The sequence below is a fragment of the Colobus angolensis genome, unplaced genomic scaffold (assembly GCF_000951035.1).
Source record: "Colobus angolensis palliatus isolate OR3802 unplaced genomic scaffold, Cang.pa_1.0 Scaffold10, whole genome shotgun sequence".
Lineage (NCBI taxonomy): Eukaryota > Metazoa > Chordata > Mammalia > Primates > Cercopithecidae > Colobus > Colobus angolensis.
Window position 1 is genome coordinate 17,579,642 of NW_012110919.1, and position 21,865 is coordinate 17,601,506.

Sequence of the window (21,865 nt, forward strand, 5' to 3'; positions counted from 1 at the left end):
ACAGTGGTGCCCAGGTAAGAGGAAGGGGCCCAGGGAGGGATGTAGGGATTACTAAGAATATTTGTCTTTTTAGTATGTGACAGGGTCAGGGACTGGGCAGTGCCTAAATGTGAAGGTACAGGCAATTGAAATGAGAAATAACTGCTAAATTTTTACTAATTCGGTTCAGTGAAGTCAAAAGAAAACTGGTTTTGGTGCTTTGGAAAATTGTTCAAGCATCAGTTAATAGTCAAAACTGGTTGATTGCCTAGATCTACCTTATCTTCCAAATAAAAGTATATAGAACAAAAAAATTTGCCTAAAAGATGTGGTTAATTTTTTTTAATAGACCTTATTTTTAGAGCTCACAGTAGAACTGAGTAGGAGGTATGCAGTTAATTTTTGAACATTCAGGGCCTTATTCTCTAGTATGTGTATTAGCTAAATTCATTTTCTTCTTTTTGCTTTCTATTGTATTTTCCTCCTCACTGATTTTTGGCCTTTCTGTAGCACCTGAAGATGGACAGGGGAGAGAAAAAAGTGGGATTCCTTTTAAAAAAAATTAATTTAATTTTTAGTTTTTAATTTTTTTTGAGACAAAATCTCACTCTGTTGCCCAGGCTAGAGTGCAGTGGTGCAATCTCAGCTCACTGCAACCTCCGCCTCCCAGGTTCAAGCAATTCTCCTGCCTCAGCCTCTCAAGTAGCTGGGATTACAGGTGTGTGCCACCATGCCCAACTAACTTTTTGTATTTTTAGTAGAGACAAGGTTTTGCCATGTTGGTCAGGCTGGTCTCAAACTCCTGACCTCAAGTGATCCTCCTGCCTCGGCCTCCCAAACTGCTGGGATTACAGATGTGAACCACCATGCCCAGCCATTATTTTTGAGACTGAGTTTCACTCTTGTTGCCCAGGCTGGAGTGCAATGGCACAATCTCGGCTCACTGCAACTTCTGCCTCCAGGTTCTAGTGATTTTCCTGCCTCAGCCTCCCAAGTAGTTGGGATTACAGGTATGCACCACCATGCCTGGCTAATTTTTTGTATTTAGTAGAGACGGGGTTTCACCATGTTGGTCAGACTGGTCTCGAACTCATGATTTCAGGTGATCCACCCACCTCAGCCTCCCAAAGTGCTGAGATTACAGGCATAAGCCACCATGCCCGGCCCATTTTTTTGTTTTATTTTGTTTTTTCAATTACAATGGACTCACATCTTACATGAGGGATTAGGCTCTTAAGGAAGACCATGAGGTCAAAGTGCAGTGAAAATTACTCTTGAAAATTTTTTAATGAGCCATAAGACCTAGGATACACCAAGTTTTTGTTGTTTTTGTTTGTTTGGGGCTATTTCTTTTCTTCCAGCATTGAAACAGACATAAGTTTCTTCGACTGAGCACTGGTTGAAATAATTGATCGGCACTTAGGGGCAGGAATATAAGTGTCTTTAACCACTAGACTCATATTCTGTGTGGGGAGATCAGGACCAGTTATACAATTTGCCAGGTCCAGTGCAAAATGAAAATGCAAGGCCCCTCTTTCAAAAAGCACAATATTAAGAATCTCAACATAACAGCAGCAAAGTGTTAAACCAAGCACAGGGCTCTTCCAAGGGTGGGACCTTGTGCGACTGCCCAGACTGCACGCCCATGAAGCCAGCCATGGGAAAGAAGTTTGGAACATAATGAGAAGCTCAGAAACTCTGATCAACACAGGAAGAGAAGCCTCAAACTCCCATGGAGAGAAATAGCGGACAAGATCACTGGAAGTAATTCAGTTATTCTCTTGCGTTCCTCATATTCTGTCCTAGATGAGTCCTGTATAGCTAAATTTGCATTACATTAAATCAGTACAAGATGCAACTCCACTAGAAAAGTGACAAGGCTGAGAGGTTGCAAATCCAACTGTAAGTACATCTTTGGATTTTTGGCCATGATTTATTATAATTTAAAACTCAGATTTCAGATGTGTAAAAAGAAAATGAGTATTTCTATTTCTTCATCGAACAAAAATTTTGATCTGTCCTTAGTCTTTTGCCAAGAGTGATAGACCACATTTGGTCTACCGTGTAATTTATAGGGAGAAAACAAACTGTATTACTGTCAGTTCTCCAAGTGGTTCAAAAAAGGTAAGTTGGAAAAACCATGTGTAATAATATGTCTTTTCAAATAAAATGCTACTTGTTTTACTTGCTAAAGAGGTTGCATTTTCAGACTTTGGGTTTTTTGTTTGTTTGTTTGTTTGTCTGTTTGTTTTTTCTCAGAAAGTCATGAACATAACCTGAGCAGGGAAGATTTTATGTTATGACTGTCTGAGCCCTCTGAGCAACAATGTGATATAAGGCTCATTTTTGAGGGAACTGCTTTATATTTTACAGCACTCCATTTTTTCAAAGTGTTGTTTTTGTTTTGAAATGGAGTCTTGCACTGTCGCCCAGGCTGGAGTGCAGTGGCGTGATCTTGGCTCACTGCAATCTCCACCTCCCAAGTTCAAACGATTCTTCTGCCTCAGCCTCCACAGTAGCTGGGATTACAGGCGCATGCCACCACGCCCAGCTAATTTTTTGTATTTTTAGTAGAGACGGGATTTCACCATGTTAGCCAGGATGGTTCATCTCCTGACCTTGTGATCCACCCGCCTCGGCCTCCCAAAGTGCTTGGATTACAGGCCTGAGCCACCGCACCTGGCCCAAAGTGCTTTTATACACAGTCAGGCCAAGGGCAGTTGGTCAGGTAATTCACCAAAGGGTTTTCAGATAGCAAGTTATTGAACATTAAAGTAACAGAAGATAGTATTTCCAGCATCATTTCTTATCTCAGCTTGGGTTTCTGATGTTACCCCCACCACTTCCACATCAAGGCTTGTACCCCAGCACATGTTGAAATTTGTTTTGACAAAAGCTGCTTCCTGGTGGCTTTGAGAGCTACGTATCTGAACTTTAAAAGAAGTGTCATGCCTAGGGTCAGGCAGCTGGTCACTCAGGTATAAGGGACAACTACCCTGACTCATGGTCACCTGCTCCAACTTATGTCATAGCACAAAACAATACTTAAATCCTTACAAAGCTAACAAAGGAAGTAATGTTGCCATGTGTCATTGTCACAGAGTTACCGGAAGTTTGGGGGATTTGGGTGTTCATCTTTCTATTGTGGAGTTTTTAAGGTGGTGATGGCAGTTGTGTGGTGGTTGTCATTTGGCAAGAATTGAAATTGGAGGCTTCTGTCATCCTGATTATCCAACAAATGACATAAACAAGGGCATGTTTGTAGGGAAGAACTCCGGTGGGGACAGCACCTTCTATTTAATCTCTGAACCTGTATTATTAGGTTGTATATTTTAGGAGAAGAGAGGAAAGTGGCAAAAGGAGGCACAGATACAAATTTATACAGATCACCAGCTAAGTTTGGCCACAGTGGTTTGCCAAATAGTTTCAATAGCTAATACTTACTGAGTGCTTATTGTGTACCCAGCTAAGCACTTCACAAGCTTTATTTCACTTTATCCTCACAATAACCCAATGAAATAGCTATCATTGTTATCCCCAGAGACCACGATCTCATGATAGTGAATGTCAGAGCCAGGACTGGAACCACAGAGAGGTCTGTGTTGTAACCACTAAACAACTGACTTTCTACCCTGCTTTAAAATGTTGCCTGTTGTTTGTTGTTGTTTTTGCTGTTGTTGTTTTTGAACGGTGGTGGCCAATTTGCCTCCATAATCCAGACATAATTTCGGCACTAAACAGAAATACTTTAGTCTATACAAACTTTAGGTAAGTAGTTCCTGTATGAAACTATTTCCCAAGTAATACAGCACCGATTTACACCTGGCAGAGGGCATGGTTTTGATGTGAGCAGTTGGGGGAAGCTTGTTTCTCTACACCCTCAAGCACGCCCACAGCGGGAGCTGAGCAGCAGGCCAGATGGCACAGAGCCCTCCTGGGACTGGTTATTTACATCAACCAAGGTCGAAATTTCTCCAGGAGATAGGTGCTGCCAAGAACCCCAGAGGAAGTAAGACGCTTTATCTTTTGCACGCACACCAAGTCTTCAGAGGCCCTGGATGGGTGTGACTCCCAGGAGCTAATAGTCCCGTGCAGGTGCAAATCTGAACCCGTGTTTATGTGGAGGTGTAGACGCAACTGGAGATGACGCGGTTAGTCGCTGACGTCCGTGGGAAAGCCCAGCAGCAGCGTTGTTAGTTGGGTTGTCTCTGTAAGTGTGGACAGTGTTGTCGTGGGCACCCAGTTTGGATCGCCCCGTCTAGACAGGGGTGTACGGGCACTCAGTGTTCCACGCGCGGCTGGGAGCTCGCAGTGCAGTCCACGCCGGTGCCCCCGGAAGCCCAGGGGATCCGTTCCGCGCTCCGCGGGAGGTTCGGCCGGCGGCTTCGCCCCGCCCCCAGAGCCCCTGCTCGGCCCCCCTACCCCAGCACCCCCGCACGGCCCCGCCCCAGTGCACCGTCAAGCCCCGCCCCCAAAGCCCGGCGCTCCCGTCGGTGCGGCGGCCTCAGTTCCGTAAACACTCCTCTCCCCGCCCCCAACAGCCCGGACCGCACCACTTGCCGCGCGGGGTGACCGTGCCGTCTCGCATCCGAAACACCCTCCCATCCGAGCTGTCCTCGGCCTCTCTGGTTTAAACATGACGAAGACTGTTTCTCTAATAGGTTCAGTCTGTGAGCGCTCGGCTATCGGAGTCTGAAGGGCCCTGGATCCCCTTGCCCCGTCGCGCCGTCGTCCCCTCGCTATCCGGTTTTGTGATGGCCGCGCCGTGGCTGCCTCCCTAGAGTCCCTCAGGGCCCTTTAAATACCGCGTTGCGGCGGGGAAGCTGGGGTTGGGGGGGGGTTGTTGGACTGGTGAGTTTTCGAGGTGATAGTGCTGTGCTCGGTGAGGGGACGCCCAGAGAGCCCTCACGCGGGATCACTCCGTCGCCGTTCTCCTCTTGTCTACGTGCTGGACCCGGTGCGTATCCTTCACGGGGAAGGCGTTGCCGGCTCGGAGGTGACCGGCCGGGGCCAACGGAGGGGACACTGCTGCAGCCCGAAGGCTCCTCCGCCCTATCTCGGAACTCCATGCTGGGACGGCGGGGCAGGGGCCATCAAGCTCGTCTCCTAGTTCTTGTCTCACCACTCCACGTCCCCTTGTTTGACCTCGAACTGCCGTCCCGCGTGGGAGCGGGGAGCGGGGCACCGAGTGGCCGCCCTGCGTGTCGGGGTGGACAGACTTCGGGTCCTGGAGGCCGCTTCGCCGCTGTTTAAATCCTGCTGGACAGGTACCAGCGGCATCCCGCCATCAGGCACCCCCTTCCCCCGCACCCCTCGGCCGGGCTGGAGTGGGGAACTGAGCCAGCGTAGAGGCCGGGCGGGCCCGGCAGCGTGTGTTTGGAGCTTGTTGCCGTGGTTTCCCCGGCACTCGGCTCTGCCTCCGCCGTCCCCTCCCCCAAGGGTTTGTTTTGACAGGAAACGTGGTGCTGCTGGAGGGGAGGGGCGGCCAGAGGACGTGGGCGAGGTCGTGCAGACTGCTGCTGCGTCCCCTTGCCGGGACCTTTGGTTAAGGGGAAGAGGTGGAGAAATGCCGATTGGGCCTGGGCTGGAACGCTGAACCCTCAGGGGTTGCTTGTGCTTCCCAAAACTGCTACTGTAGGTGACACCAGTGGGGGTAATAGCAATGATTTAAGGTGGCACATGGATGAACATAGCTACTTGTTTTCGTTACTATTAAGAAAATCTGTTCCATTAAGTAAGCAGTTTCACAATGACAGAGTTTCCTTTTAAAATAAATACATTTAAATGCAAAAATCTAGCTAAGATAAAGAGACACGGTTAGTAAATTATAGTATAGGTAAGGAGGGAGATGTAGAAATAGTCATAAAGAGTGGTACTCAAATGACTGCAGTTTGGGAAAATCTTAGATGGTTGTCCTGCTACCTTAACTGTGAAGAAACTGAACAAGTTGTCCTTGTCCCCAGTGGGCGTCTCAGCACCCATGGTCACCAGCCCAATCAGGGACCTTGCTGTTCTTACCTGCCAACGGATAATGAGTTTATCTCAGTGGTTCCCACTTGAGGAGGCTCCCTTCTGTGGTCCTTTTCCTCTCTTCTCTAGGGATTTCATGCATCACCCTGACAGCCAGTGGAAGTTGCCTGATTTGAAGAGGCCCAGGGCCGAAGATACCCAGTCATGTGTGGAAGCAGCTTCAATGCCATTTTGTGAGAGGTTGAGGGCCCCAGAGGGGGAAGCGCAGGTATTAACAGAAAACAGACCAGCAAGTGTGGGAGGAGTGCTTTCGAATATGAAAAGTGCCTAGGAATCCTTCTCCCTGATGCTGTAATGCCATGTGTAACGTGAACATCTGCTTTGTAGACAGTGACTGGCTTGTTGACTTTTATCTAGCTCTTTGTTGGTTCTAACTTGATGAAGACCAGTATTGTCTGGATGAATGGTGTAGGCCCCTATCCCTCTGCTCCATGGTTTTTGCTTTGCTGTGGATGAATAACTTTAGCACTGCTATTTGAGACTGATTCTAAAGCAGCATTTTGCAGAAGATGGAAATTTTTCACATCATCTGCAACTTTTTTCTTCAGAGCCCAGACTTAGTCCTCTGACTCCCTTCCCTTTACTACACATATGCGAAGGCTTGTCCTTGCATCTGACCTTGATCTGGTCTTAAAGGTTGGTACCCAGTAGATGTTTCTTGCAGTTTCTTTTTGTGCGTGAGCTAACCTTAACTGGATGGGTTCCATTCCTCAAGGCCCTGCTGGGTAATCTGAATATTTCACTCCAAAATGTTTATGACTGTAAGCAGTTAACCTTTTTGCTAACATGTGGGGTTTAACTAGGGATTTTGTGGTACATAAAGAATGACTCCCTCCTAGAAGATTTTCTATCACTGTAGCGGGGTGGTGGAGAATTGTTTTGGGTGACGAACTCCTTCAGTGATGCCCTTCACAGAATGGCACTTGAGCAGCCATACCAGGATAAGATCAGCTTGCTACCACGTGTGCAAGGGTCCACATGGTGATGGGTAGATCGATTTGGCAGTGGGAGTGGAAAGAATGAGCAGCACACCAAATTTTCTCCAGCCATCCTGGAGCGGTAGAGAGCATGCATGGGTTTCAGGGATCTGCTTCCTGGATTTGAGTTGTGCCTCTACACTGCTGTGAACCACTGGGCAAGTAATGCAACCTCTCTGGGCCTCAGGATCTTATGATAAAATTGGGATAATATTTGGGATAATAATGATACCTTAGCTAACAAGGTTATAATGAGGATTCAAGGAGATAAAATATATAAAGAACTTACCATAGAGCAGTTACTGATTGCTTATTTTTGAGGTAGTAATAGGCACTCAGTGACTGTTAGCTGTAATTGTTATTATTTGCTACACATGAGTTTCTTTAAGCTCCTGGAACTCTGGGTCTTTGCTAGTTTGAATTTTCGGTGTCTTGCAGATACATTGAAGTAGGCACTGGGAATTGGAGAGGAGAGTCACAGCTTCCACCAGCAGCTTAAAATCTAGTGGGAGACAGATATGCACACAAGTGTAGTACTGTAAGTGACTGCATAATGGGAATATGAGTAATGTGAGTGAGGCAGAAAAGAAGGAAAACTCAAGGTGTCTTATGAATAGGAGTGTGGCATAATTAGTTCATGCAACTATATTCATTGAGCTCCTGCTCTAGCCCAGGCAGTGTCCTAAGCTCTAGCTGGCTCATTTAGATGCAGTGAGTGTAGCTATCAGGGAAGGTTACTTCGAAGTTGGTGACATTAAATTTCAAATCTGAATGACAACGGGGAGCCAACCACAAGGAGATCAGGGAGAGGAACATTTCAGGGGGAGAGAACAGCAGGTGTGAGTGCCCTGAAATAGGAAGTTTGGCGTGTCTGAGGAACCCAAAGAAGATCATGAGGGGTTAGTGGGAGAGCACTACAGAATGAGGTGGGCAGAGTTAAGATCACAGAGGGTCGTAAACCATGGCCCAGAGACTTAGGAAAAGGGAACCCACCTAGGGATGAACTCTTAAAAAAGATTATCTGTTTTGCCTCTTCTGGAGGGCTCTGGCCTATTTCCTGTTTTATTCTTTAGGCACTGTTCAAGAAGGACAGCAGGACAAGTTTGACTGTCTAGAAGAGTTCTTGTAATAGAGTGGTATTTAAGCTATCACAGCGGTGGGCACAATCAAAATCTCAAAACTGCAAGAGGTTGGACTGTTCTGAATTTGAATCTTGAAGTTTCAGTTCAGCCCATCATCTTCTCTTTTAATCTTTTTTTTGGAAATACTTTCAAACTTACAGATAAAGTTGTGAGAATAATACAAGGAATACCCTGTTGTGTACTTTTTACTCAGATGCACCTATTAACATTTTGCCCTATGTGCTTTATTATTTTTTCTCTTTCTCTTTCATTTGAGTCATTTGAGAAAAAGTTGTATTATGTCATGGCCCTTTATTCCTAAATAGAAAAGCACAGTACATTTCAACTTCAGTATATTTAACATTGGACAATAGACAATAGATTCAAATATTGTTAACAGTGTTATTGATTGACCAACACTGTCCTTTACAGCATTTTTGCTTCAGTACTGGATCCACTCTAGGATCACCTATTGTACTCAGTTATCAAGTGTTTTGTTTTTTTTTTTTCTTTTTTTTCATCTGGAACATATTCTCAACCTTTCTTTGTTTTTTATGACATTACATTTTCGGAACTTGTAACTTCTTTTGTAAGAATAAAATAATAGTTGACATCCATCAGGCACTTACTAGGAGCTTAAGCACTTGACAGATACTATTTCAGTTAATCTTCACAACACTTCTACAAGGTGGATACTATTATTGTCCCCATTTTACAAATGGTAAGTTCTCTGTTTCTAGTCAGTAAATAATCAAGAGGAGCCAGGATTGAGAACCCAGTCCACCTAGCTCCAGAGGCAATGTTCTTAACGACTTCAGTGACGTGTATTATCATCAGTGTATCTTTGCAATCCTGAACCAGTGCAGAACTATTTGCAGATAGAGTTGCTGCAGAAAGGAAATAAGGAAGTAAAGCTGGACAGAAGCTGAGGGATCACAAGCAAATTAAAAACCAATCTCCTCTCTCTCTATAGTGAAATACAGCACTGGCCCCTACAAGTCCTTGTACCTATTCACACCCCTTGAATGTCAGTAGTCTTACTACCATTCATTTATTCAACAATAAATATTTGAATGCTTGCTGCATTCCAGTGATTGGTCTCAGAAGAAATGACATAATATTGTATTTATTATCACAAAGTGATGGACTAATACAATAAAAAATGTGAATATGACAGTACTTAATTTTCTTTGAATAGTGACCTGCTATCGTGTTGGAGGCTTTGCTTGGAGTCATCTTCAGTCTTTTCTGTTGACTTTACCTTTGACCAGTGATTAAATTCTCCAGGTATGATGAGATGTGATGTTTCTGAAAAGTTGTTTGATTTATTTGTGAGTTGCAGTGGCAAAAGTTAGGTAGATCTAAGTTTGCATAAGGAGTATTACCTTTCTTAAAGAAACAGCCTGGTTTCATGATCATCAGTCTAAGGGAGAATCCAAAATTTTTAAAGTAGTCTAAATATCCTCAGTGCCTTGTGAATCAAACAGCTTTGTCCCCAGGTGACTTACTTGGAAACTCAAGACCGAGAAAGTTAAGAGCAGGTATGAAGGAACTCGTGGAAGAACATTCACACAGTGATGGGCCATTCACTCTTGGCTTTTGTCTGTCCAACAAGTGCCAAGAGTTCTGTTCCATGTTAACTACCAGCCTTGTTTGTCTGTTGAAGAACATGGTGTTATCCTGACCTAAAACTGTTCTTCCCTCCAGAGTGTTTAAGTCCTGAGGCAATGATATTAACAAGAAAAAGCAAATAATAGAAAACATTTGTATACTGTTTACTGTGTCAGTGACTGTTCCAAACACTCTGCATGTATTGAGTACCTGAAATCTCACACCAACCCTATGAATTAGGTATTCTTCGTAAGCCTGTATGAGGAAACAGAGAATTTTTTAATAGAGCAATAATGGACATTTTGGCTTCAAATACAGGCTTCTGCTTGGATACACTAAGGCCCAGTTGTAATGTGGAGGCATATACCCACTAAACAAGAGTTTCTAAACATTTTGAAGCTTTTAAATTTTCCATTGCAGCCCCTGTGTCAGGAACTCTACCTCCAGTGAATTGCTGGAAGAAAGTATAGTTGCAAGTATAGTTACACATTATTAAGCATGCCTGGCATAAGCACATTTAATTTCTCAGAACTTCTAGTGATGCCTCATGGAACTCTGGGTTTGGAGCATCTTATATTCCTAGCTGAGGGAAACCTTATAACTGGCCCAACCTCTCAGAAAAATGTGCATAAAGTCACACGGCACATTAATGATGAACCCAGGTCACAAACCCTGGACTCCTGACTCCCAATTATTTTAATCTTTGCACTTTTCTGCCTTGTTAAATACAATTAAGAAACCAAGTGTGCTATCCAGCTAAAGTAGAAAAATGAAATGGACAGTTAAAACTATTAAGCTAGTTCATAAATTCTCATGGCTGGAAGCTCTTATTCACTTTCACTTGGAAAAGCAGCCAGAGCTCATTTGAGGCAACTGTAGTAGAGAAAAATTAAGAGCAGAGCATGCATAGCACAGTTGTTATATTACAGGGGAATAACTGGGGGAAAAAGAAATGACTTCAAGTGGAAACAAACTTTTAAGATATTCAAATAAGAGCATGACAAGGAACTGGGAATTTTGACGTTTAAATCTAATAAGATAGGCTTAAGCAGTAAATTCTCTGCTCTAGGGCTTGGGCTTTGGCAGTACCAGGCTGGTGAGCGTGTCGTGATATCAGCTTGCAAATGTTCTGGTTGAAGCTTACCAAATGAGATTCAGGGATTCTGATTTAGCTGACACTGAATGAACACTTGTCATATACTTGGCACTGGTCATGGACAAGACACAATCTCTGCTTTATTAAGGAGATTCAGAAGTAGCCATGGGAAGAAAATAACAAGGGACTAATATACAAGGAACTAAGTACTCACCTGGAGATGCAGGAGATGTGCTGCAGACATCCCAAGAGGAGTGCTATTCACTTTGGCTAAAAGCAAGGCCTCCTGGAGAAGGTAGCATTTACAAGAAATGCCATCAGTGGGACATCAAATGTTGGCAAAGAGAGAAAGCAAACTAGAACATTGATGCAGGGTCTCTTTGTTTGTGCAGGTGCTACCTTTTTACCCGCACTTCAGTGACACAAAATGCCCTTCAATGGCGAGAAGCAGTGTGTGGGAGAGGACCAGCCAAGCGATTCTGATTCTTCCCGGTTTTCCGAAAGCATGGCTTCGCTCGGTGACTATGAGTGCTCCAGGCAGAGCTTTACAAGTGACTCCTCCAGCAAATCCAGCTCTCCTGCTTGTGAGCCCATGGGGGAGCAGGGGTTGAGGGTGGCGGGGCTACTTCTAGACATGTGTTGGATTTGAAAACTCAGAAATGCCTGAGAGCAACAGACTTCCCCTCCTTTCTAGATGCCCCAGAATAGCGCTGCAGAGGCACTGCAGCTTTCCTGGACACATTCTCAGAAATAAATAGCCACTAAAGTTTACAACCTGCTGATTTTTATGTTGATCACTGCCTCCGATCTGCTTCGGTCTGACGATAAAGCAGGACTTCAACCTCGTCTGTCTTTTCTCCCAAATGGCAGAAAGCCATTCCTTGAGATTACTTCTTAGATCCCCGCTCAAGGATACATTCAAATTGGTCTTTTCTGAGTATTCCTGATTTACACTGAAGGAAACTGGTCTTCATTGAAAGGTCAGGAAGGAAGTGAAATAATCTAAAGGGTTTCATGTTGATTTCAAAAAATATTGTGCAAATCACCCCAGGAAGGTACCCACAAGGAGAATTACTACATTAGGGGTGTGAGAAAGAGTTAAAAGAGAGGTCACAGCAAAAGGAGATATCTTTTTCCCGTTTTTGTGTGTAGAAACTAGAGATGTGTAAAGCAGATGTGTTTGCCTTTTTTTTAAATTGGCGCTTTATTTAGTAAGTATAACACCCTTAACTGGCAAAGCAAATGCAGGAGAAAGCAACTAATGTTAAATATGCTGAACTGTCCACTTCTTACAGATTGCTTCATTTGTATTTTAAATTTTTACATTTTTATTTTTTAAAACTTAGAAAATACGTAAGAATAGAGAAAAGAAAACATTGCCTGTGATATCACCCAAAGACGACAGCTGGCAGTGCTTTGCCGTATCTTTATCCTTCACATAGATGTATGTGTGTATATATGTGTGGACTCTTCTTGCTTAGTATTATAACTAAAACGTTTACTCATGATTACATGTTTTTGAAACATTGGTGTTATGAATACCTATTACTTCATCAAGTGAATATACGGTAAACTTAACCATTGATTCATCATTGGACATTTAGTTAGTTTCCTTTTTTTTTTTTTTTGCTGTTACAAATAGTGCTTTATGAACATCTTAGTTCATGAAGCCTTTCTGGAAAGTCTTCTGGATATCACTGGATTATTGGACCAAAGTATATAGACATTTTTAAGGAGAATCTTGAGTCAGACCTGGCAAAAGAAATTAACAGCAGCCACCCCAGGTTTCTGTGCCTTTTCTCACTCTTTATACTGTATGTGGGGTTGGTACATCTGACACCAGGGTACCTAGACATCCTGAAGAAGGGTTTTACCAATTCTGTGCATCACCTTTCTTTTCTTGCTCCTCTTTCCCTGATCGTCCTCATCTTTTCCTAAATATTAGGTAGCCAGGCGCAGTGGCTCACACCTGTAATCCCAGCACTTTGAGAGGCTGAGGCAGGCGAATCACCTGAGGTCAGGAGTTCAAGACCACCTGGCCAACATGGTAAAACCCCATCTCTACTAAAAATACAAAAATAAGCTGAGCATGGTGGCATGCACCTCTAGTCCCAGCTACTCGGGAGGCTGAGGCAGCAAATCACTTGAACCTGGGAGGTGAAGGTTGCAGTGAGTCAAGATTGCACCATTGCACCACTGTGACAATGGTGACAGAGCAAGACTCCATCTTGGGAAAAAATAACAAATTAGGTAGTAAAGTATTACCTGTCACTGCTGTTGTTTGACATTACGATTTTAGTTAAAAGAAGCTAAGATTTCCAACAGTGATTTTAAAAAGACATGATTTATTAGAATAGATTCTTAGTAAAATCTTTAGAAATAACTCAAATTCTTAATTTACTACTTCCTACTGAGAAGTACAATATCCGGCTTCTCAGATTTATTCTATTTTACTTTTAATTATACAAATTTATTGAGTTCTTACTATTTTCTTTACTTAAATTATCTCACTCAGTCACCTCAGGCCAACCCTGTGAGGAGGAAGGCTATGCCTCAGTGAAATCCAATGATAAATACCAATTGGCAAAACTTAGAGTGAACCTAAGCATTTATACTATACCGCCTATACATTTAAAAATTACAGGTTTTGGCCGGGCGCGGTGGTTCACACCTGTAATCCCAGCACTTTGGCCAAGGCAGGTGAATTATCTGAGGTCAGGAGTTCGAGACTAGCCTGGCCAACATGGCAAAACACCATCTCTAATAAAAATACAAAAATTAGCCAGGCATGGTGACACGTGCCTGTAATCCAGCTACTCGAGAGGCTGAGGCAGGAGAATTGCTTGACCCCAGGAGGTGGAGGTTGCAGTGAGCTGAGATTGCACCACTGCACTCCAGCCTGGCAACAGAGTGAGACTCCATCTCAAATAAATAAATAAATAAATAAATATTATAGTTCTAAAAATCAGTCATTTCATATTGAGTCTACTTAATGAGACTTCTGAATTATAGAATAAAAATAATTTTATCAATTTCCTATATAATACATATAAGTGCAGGTTTCAATGGGCACTAAAAATGAGGTAATTTTTTTTTTTCCTTTTTGAGACAGAGTCTCCCTCTGTCGCCCAGGCTGGGGTGCAGTGGCGCAATCTCGGCTTACTGCAAGCTCCGCCTCCTGGGTTCACACCACTCTCCTGCCTCAGCCTCCCGAGTAGCTGGGACTACAGGCACCCACCACCACACCCAGCTAATTTTTTTCTATTTTTAGTGGAGATGGGGTTTTACCGTGTTAGCCAGGATGGTCTCGATCTCCTGACCTCACGATCCGCCAGCCTCAGCCTCCCAAAGTGCTGTGATTACAGGCGTGAGCCACTGCGCCTGGCCTGGTAATTTAATTTTTGAGAGTAACTTATAATGGGCCTATATTAATAAGATGGTCTCAGAAATATTTGAGACAATGTTATCAAATATGGTAACTGAAGCTATCGAAGGAGTTCTTAAATTTTTGAAGCCTTTATTAAGTGAGGGAATTCACCTATTTTAATATATAGTCTCCTTATAAAACTCTCAAGTCTATACGTTCTGATAAATTAAACCTTATCTGCATCAGAAGCCTCGTTGGATGACAACTTTTCTTCCACAACATTAACTGCCTTTTTTTTTCTTTCAGCAACAAGCCCTCCAAGAGTTGTAACATTTGACGAAGTGATGGCTGCAACAAGGAACTTATCAAACTTGACTCTTGCTCACGAGATTGCTGTAAATGAGAATTTTCAATTGAAACAAGAGGCCCTCCCAGAAAACAGGTAACCTGGGGACATTTGTTATACGTAAACTGTGCTGAAGATTGTGTGTGTGTGTGTGTGTGTGTGTGTGTGAGAGAGAGAGAGAGACATACTCACACTGATTCCTGGAAGTTCTTGTATAATATCCTCAGGGGTAAACATTTAGTTCTATCAAGATTCTTATACTTGTTTTAAAAAAATTCTGGCTGGGTGTGGTAGCTCACACCTGTAAACCCAGCACTTTGGGAGGTGGAGGCGGGAGGATTCCTTGAAGCCAGGAGTTTGAGACTGGCCTGGGAACCAAAGCAAGACCGCATCTCTACAAAAAATAAAAATAAAAATATTATCCGGCATGGTGGCATGAGCCTATAATTACAGCTACCCGAGGGAATGAGTCAAGAAGATCATTTGAGCCCAGGAGTTTAGGGACTACAGTGAGCTCTCATCATGCCACTACACTCCAGCCTGGGTGACACAGCAAGACCCTGTCTCAAAAAAAAAAAAAAAAAATCCTGTTTCTGACCAGCCTGGCCAACATGGTGAAACCTCATCTCTACTAAAAATACAAAAATTAGCCGGGCATGGTGGCGGGGCATCTGTAATCCCAGCTACTTGGGAGGCTGAGGCAGGAGAATTGCATGAACCCAGGAGTTGGAGGTTTCAGTGAGCCGAGATCGCACCACTGCACCACAGCCTGGGCAACGGAGTGAGACTCCGTCTCAAAAAAAAAAAGAGATACAATTATCAAATTATGAATTCATTCACCATGCATTTGTCAAGCACTCACTATATATCAGGCACTGTGCTAGGCACAGTGGTAAGTACCTACATGAAGGTCTTACAGCCTCTGCTTGGGAAAGGTATATAGGTCTGTGGGAAAACAGCCTCGTCAGTAATTACAGTGGAGGGACGTGGTTTTCTAAAAGCTGTTGCTAAATGGTATAGGAGTGAGGTAGGAATGTGTATTTTAATGTGCACCTATTTTAAGGGATTGACATAAGGGGTGAAGCAAGGTGGCCACTTATTCTATTGTGAGCTCTTCCTCGGAAGGCTTCTATTTTGGCAGTTTGGTCTGGCTAACTTTAAATGGGACACCTAAGCTGAAGTTGGCAGGCATTCAAATGCATGTACCCTTGGGGCCAATCTGTTCTATTCCATGCCATGAAATTTCAGCTGGTGAGGAAGAGGAACTTTGCCATCTCATCCCAAAAATGTAGAACAAGTCTAAAGATCTGTATAGAAGGGTAGCTACATAAATTATGAAATCTCTTTAGGACAGAATTTTATGAAGTTATTGAAAGCATTTTCAAGGTCTAGGGGAAACAGGACAGAATGTTAAATGAAAAGTACACATTTTGCATATATGTGCTTAGCTATGTTAAAATAATGCATTCAACAAGAAAAATATTAAAAGATTAATAATGGGATTAAGGACAATTCTGGTTTTGTGGTTTTTTTTTACATTTTATAAGATTTCTACAATGAGGATATTTCTTTTATAAAATCAGGAAAAAATGATGCTTATTTTAAAAAACAATTCATTTTATTGCCATAGTTTGGCTGGTCGAGTGAAGCACATTGTTCATCAGGCCTTCTGGGACGTCTTGGATTCAGAACTAAATGCTGACCCTCCTGAGTTTGAACATGCCATCAAACTGTTTGAAGAAATCAGAGAGGCAAGTTGCTGTGTTGTCTGTGTCAGTTAGCATCTTACTCCGGGTGGGCTGCTATAACAGACTGGCATAGCCTGGGTGGCTTATAAACAGTAGAAATTTACTTCTCACAGTACTGGAGGTTGGAAAGTCCAAGATCAAAGCACCAGCAAATTTGGCATCTGGTGAGGGCTCACTCCCTGATTCACAGATGGTGCCTTCTTGCTGTGTCCTCACATGGCAGAAAGTGCAGAGAAGCTCTTTAGGGTCTTTTTGTTGTTGTTTTGTTTTGAGACGGAGTCTCACTCTGTTGCCCAGGCTGGGGTGCAGTGGTACAATCTCGGCTAATTTTTTTTATATTTTTAGTAGAGATGGGGTTTCACTGTGTTAGCCAGGATGGTCTTGATCTCCTGACCTCATGATTTGCCCGCCTTGGCCTCCCAAAGTGCTGGGATTACAGGCGTGAGCCACCGCCCCCAGCCTAGGGTCTCTTTTATAAGGGTACAGTTCCATTCATATGGACCTTACCCTTATGACTTAATCACCTCCCAAAGGCCCCACCTTCTAATACCATTCCATTCGGGATTGGGTTTCAACATACGAATTTGGGGACAGAGGAAAACACAAATATTGAAAGTATAGCAGTTTTTTTTCCCCCAAAGATTTCTGTATGTCCTTTAGTACTGGCCACTCTTTTTCAAAAAAAGATCAAGTTCACTGACAGGGTTTCCCCCTGCGCCTCCTGGAGTAGAGTGAAGGCTGGGAAAATAGTGCTGTGGACACAGCTTAGGGTGATGCTGAAGTGTAGAGACTCTAGAGTTAGATTGTTGTCCTGGTTTAGTGATGGGTTCTCTCTTTAAGTCTCTCTTTCCTGAGTACTTCTAGGGTAGTCATAAGAACTAAATGAGGTAACAGTTGTAATGTTAGCTAACATTTACAAGGCACTTGTACTACATTGTTCATTTCTTATCAGAATGCTGTGCAGTAGTTGCTCCTGTTATTCTTACTTATTAAAAAACCAAGTTTTCTGACTCATGCAGGGTCACACAGCTTTGAGGGGTAGAGAGGGACTTGAACTGAGCCACACTGGCTCAGAGTGCAGGCTCCTAAGTATGTGCTGTGTGGATAAGCACAGTGTCCTCTGTTAACTGAATAATCAGTAAATAGGCTGCTCATATATAGTAAATATTCTATGTGTAAAATATATTTAATGGACCCCGTGGGATATTTTCATCTATCCTTTTTTAAAGAGTTCTTTTGGAGCCATGATCTGCAACTTATTCTTTCTTCCCTGAACTTTTACCTGTAGACGTTTTGAAATGTAGCAGATCCTCACATCCTACTGATTTGTTCAATGTTTTTTCTTTATAATGTTGATAAGCAAAAAGATAGATTCTGGCCAGGCGGTGGCTCACACCTGTAATCCCAGCACTTTTGGAGGCCCAGGTGGGCAGATCACAAGGTCAGGGGATCGAGACCATCCTGGCCAATATGTTGACCCCCATCTGTAACTAAAAATACAAAAATTAGCTGGGTGTGGTGGTACATACTTGTAATCCCAGCTACTCAGGAGGCTGAGGCAGGAGAATTGCTTGAACCTGGGAGTCGGAGATTGCAGTGAGCCGAGATCGTGCCACTGCACTCCAGCCTGATGACAGAGCGAGACTCCATCTCAAAAAAAAAGAAAGAAAAAGTAAAAAGGTAGATTCCTAGCTGGGGCTGCCGTCTGTGTGAAGGCTGTATGATCTCCCCGTGTCTACGTAGCTTTTCTTTGGGTACTCTGGTTTCCTCCCTCATCCCAAAGATATGCATGTTAAGTTCATTGACAAGTCTAAATGGTCTCAGTCTGAGTGAGTGTGGGTGTGTGAGCGAGTGCATCCTGCAGTGGGATGGCATCCTGTCCCGGGCTGGTTCCATCCTTATGCTCTGAGCTGCCATGGTAGGCTCTGGCCACTTGCATCCCCGAACTGGAGTAAGCAGGATGGAAAACGAATGAATACAAGTTATTGTAACATAAAAATTCATAAAGTATTCGATAATCATACAGATGCACAACAATAAACAATGTGCTATGAAAGTGCTCAGTGAGCCTGTCATAATTATTATTTATTTTTGAACTGTGTGGTGGTAGGTGGTGTTCCTTAACAATTTTTGTTTGCAAACATTTCTTCCCCAATTTAATGTACCACCATGGCAGCTGTCACTCACTGATTCACCAAAAATTGGGTAAATCATTGTCTTGTTTTTATTAATTTTTCTTGTATGTATAGCTCACATTTATCTCAGTGTTTAATATTAGAAGTGTTTGGGGTCTTTATTTAGAAGTTTGGTGATTTTTTTGTGACCAGAAATATGCCATAGAAACTTAACCGTTGTTTATATCAATTAGCCTATGGTAAAACTGGTTTCATTATATATCATTTCACTTAAAGTTGCGATTTCCAGGAACCTGTCAGCAATGTTAAGTAAGGACTTACTGTGCTTTCAGTAATCTTGCTTCCTTGCTAGCTGTTTTTATTCTGACAGGAGCAGGAATTTCCTGTGGTGGGGGCACTTTAATTCAGAAGATAGACCTTTCTTTTTAGGGTTGAGACAGTGGAATGCTCCTCTGATCCACCATGCAGTCAGTGTCAACTTGTGTGGCATCTGAGGCACTAAAATGTGGGCAAAGGGCTTGGTCATCTAGACACTGAGGTGAAAAGTGACAGCTTTTATTCACATCATGACGCTGTTAATTTTTATCTTTCCCTGTAGATTCTTCTCTCTTTTCTGACTCCTGGTGGCAACCGGCTTCGCAACCAGATCTGTGAAGTTTTGGACACAGACCTCATTAGGCAGCAGGCTGAGCACAGTGCTGTTGACATCCAAGGCCTGGCCAACTATGTCATCAGTACGATGGGAAAGCTGTGTGCTCCCGTGCGAGATAATGACATCAGAGAGCTAAAGGCTACTGGCAACATCGTGGAGGTGCTGAGGTTAGCACTTTTGCTGTTTGCATTTCCTAGAATATCTTTTCGTTCCTTCAGAAGGGAAGTTGGGCATCGGTGAACACAGAATAACAACTAGTACCCCAAATAAATTACTGACCCTAGAAGAAAACCATATAAGCAGAGACCATGTCAATTATTTACTGTATGCAGCGAGTTTTCACATAGAATGATCTGACAAGGTTGTTAGTTGGCACGTAGTGGGCCCTGGAGATGCAGTGATGAAAAAGACAGATATAATCCCTGACTCCAGGAGTCTAATGGGGAGAGAGACCTTGAACAATTAATTACAGTTGTGATAAGTGTAAGGGGAAGTAGAGGGTCTTAACAGAGTCTCCGACAAGGGACCTAATCTGGTTGAGGCTTCTTTATTAGTTATGGTCACTAGCTGCTATAACATGTAAACCCTAAATTCTCAGTGGTTTATCCAATAAAAGTTTGTTTCTCCCTGATGTCGCAGTCCAATTCAGGGGTCCTTGATCAGACAACTCTCCACATCTCATCCAAGTACCCAACCTCCTTCTTTGCTTGGCTCTACCCTTGCTCAGGTCCTTAGAGTCCTCTCCTTTCAGCTGGCAAATGGGAAAGAGACCATAGGGGAGACATATGTAATGTATAGCCACCTCAGCCCCGAAGTGACACATTCCCTTTGCCCATGACTAGTCACATGATCCCACCTAGATTGACAGGGGAGTTGAGAAAAGTAGTTACAGCCTGGAAAGACTTTTCACAGCCACAAATCTGCACTGCGGGGAGGGAGCATGGGCCTTTAGTGGTCAGCCAGCCACGTCTGCTGGAGCTTCTCTGAGGAAGTGGGGTGCATATTATGTCACGAGGATTTCATCTGGCCACATAGATGACAACTTCTTTGTGATCCAAGAGGAAAGAAGATTCTGTAACACTTTTTGCCATTGAAGCGGACTTTTCTTCTTTTTTGTGTGTGGTGGCCACTTTGAGAATTGAGTTTGATATAAATGTTTTGGAAAGGTAGGAGAAAGACCAGTCTGCATGTAGTGAGTAATTTACTTTGCGATCTTGGGCAGGTTGATCGACTCTCAAAGTGACAGTCTCTGTCAAACGGGTGTTAATCCTTAGAGTCGTGCTTGGCTCTGGCAGATTGTAATTCCTCAGTTATGGGATCCTTGCTTCTAGTTGTCTTATTACCCTAGTACGATCTCAAACCTGTGATGTTCATCATGGTCATTTGTTGAGCACCTACTGGATGCCACTGCCGCCTGCACTTTACGATCGTTATCTCATTGACTGTTCACAACATCCCTCCAAGGTTGAGGTTGTCCTCTTTCACAGATGAGGAAACTGAGGCTCAGAGAGACTGATTTACTTGTGTATATGCCCACAAATCTGGCCAGTTGCAAAGCTGGGTTTGAGCACAGGGCTGCCTAACTCTAAAAGGAAGTATTTTTCCTCAGTGCCTCGCTGCCTTGTCCTTTCTTTTTTTAATTTTTCTTGTTCCCTAAGGAATAGAAGCCATATGCCCCGTGTCCAGGCTCTAAAATTTCAGGGGCTTTCAAATGAAAATTCCTTCTTGAATTTTTCTTACATCATTAAGATTGTTTATGCTTCAAATAATTACTCTTGAGATCTGTGGAAGAACACATTTGCAGTACACACATATGACCTTCTATGAAACATGACCCTACCAAATGGCAGTTGAAACTTTAAAACCATTTCGGGGATGTTTATTGTTTTTGGCCTGGAACATAGATCATTGTTAGTGAATTTCAGCTTCACTTCCTAATCATCTCTCCATTTTAATTCTAAAATTTTTAGACAAATATTCCATGTCCTGGACCTCATGAAAATGGACATGGCCAATTTTACAATTATGAGTCTCAGACCACACCTTCAACGCCAGTTAGTGCAATATGAGAGAACCAAGTTCCAGGAAATTTTGGAAGAAACTCCAAGTGAGTATAATATAATGTGTATTTATATTGAAATTAGGTTAAAATGTGATGTTTTCATTTTTGACATCATATATAGTATCACTAAAGAATTTTGGCCTTTCTATTAAACATTTTTTTACCTTCCAAAATTGACATCACAAACTTGCAGTTGTTTATTCTGTCCAGGAGCTGTGCTAAGCACTATTTGTTTCTTCATTCATTCAAGATATATTTATTGAGTGCCTCCTGTGTTTCAGACACTGCCTAGGTGCAGTGGATACTGCAGAGAACAGAATGGAATACAGTTGCCGTCCCCAAGGAGCTGACATTCTAGTAGGCATGACAAACAAACAAACGTATTTATTTATGTATAACTGGGCAAATAAATAAACATATATGGACAATATATGTTTATTATTTGTGTATTAAGTGCTATGAAAAAAATAGGATAAAGGGACAGTAATGGGTCAGAAGTGAGCACAGGCTGTTTTTTAGATGTGATGGACTGGGAAGGTCTCTGTAAGTAACATTTGAGTAAAGTTTGCAAAGAAATGAGGAAGGGGTATGTAAAGATGGGGAAAAGAATGTTCTAGCCTGAGGGACTGCAAGTACAAAGGCCCTGAAGCAGAAACTTGCTTATGAGTTTGACAAACACAGGGCACACATTGTGACTGGAGTAGAGTAGGTAAGGAGAGAGTGGTAAGAGATGAGGCTGAA

General features: G+C 43.0%; 2 protein-coding genes across 4 annotated transcripts in view; one reads left to right on the plus strand and one right to left on the minus strand.

Annotated features, from left to right (window-relative positions):
• CKAP4 (cytoskeleton-associated protein 4) overlaps positions 1-6,265 on the minus strand; it is a 65,930-nt gene extending 59,665 nt beyond the window's left edge. Inside the window, exon 1 of the mRNA XM_011935476.1 lies at positions 5,998-6,265. The gene's annotated coding sequence lies outside the window, so the exon portion shown is untranslated. The remainder of the gene's footprint in view (positions 1-5,997) is intronic.
• Positions 4,783-21,865, plus strand: part of TCP11L2 (t-complex 11, testis-specific-like 2) — a 39,696-nt gene continuing 22,613 nt past the window's right edge. For 2 of the 3 annotated variants that reach the window (XM_011935451.1, XM_011935466.1), the window contains exons 1-6: positions 4,783-4,936; positions 11,207-11,398; positions 14,488-14,623; positions 16,158-16,278; positions 19,009-19,229; positions 21,033-21,169. In XM_011935451.1, coding sequence (XP_011790841.1) covers positions 11,242-11,398; positions 14,488-14,623; positions 16,158-16,278; positions 19,009-19,229; positions 21,033-21,169 — 772 coding nt within the window. In that variant the 5' untranslated portion in view covers positions 4,783-4,936; positions 11,207-11,241. Of the gene's footprint in view, positions 4,937-5,849; positions 6,218-9,305; positions 9,395-11,206; positions 11,399-14,487; positions 14,624-16,157; positions 16,279-19,008; positions 19,230-21,032; positions 21,170-21,865 lie in introns of those variants that run through there. The other variant, XM_011935456.1, reaches the window with a different exon arrangement.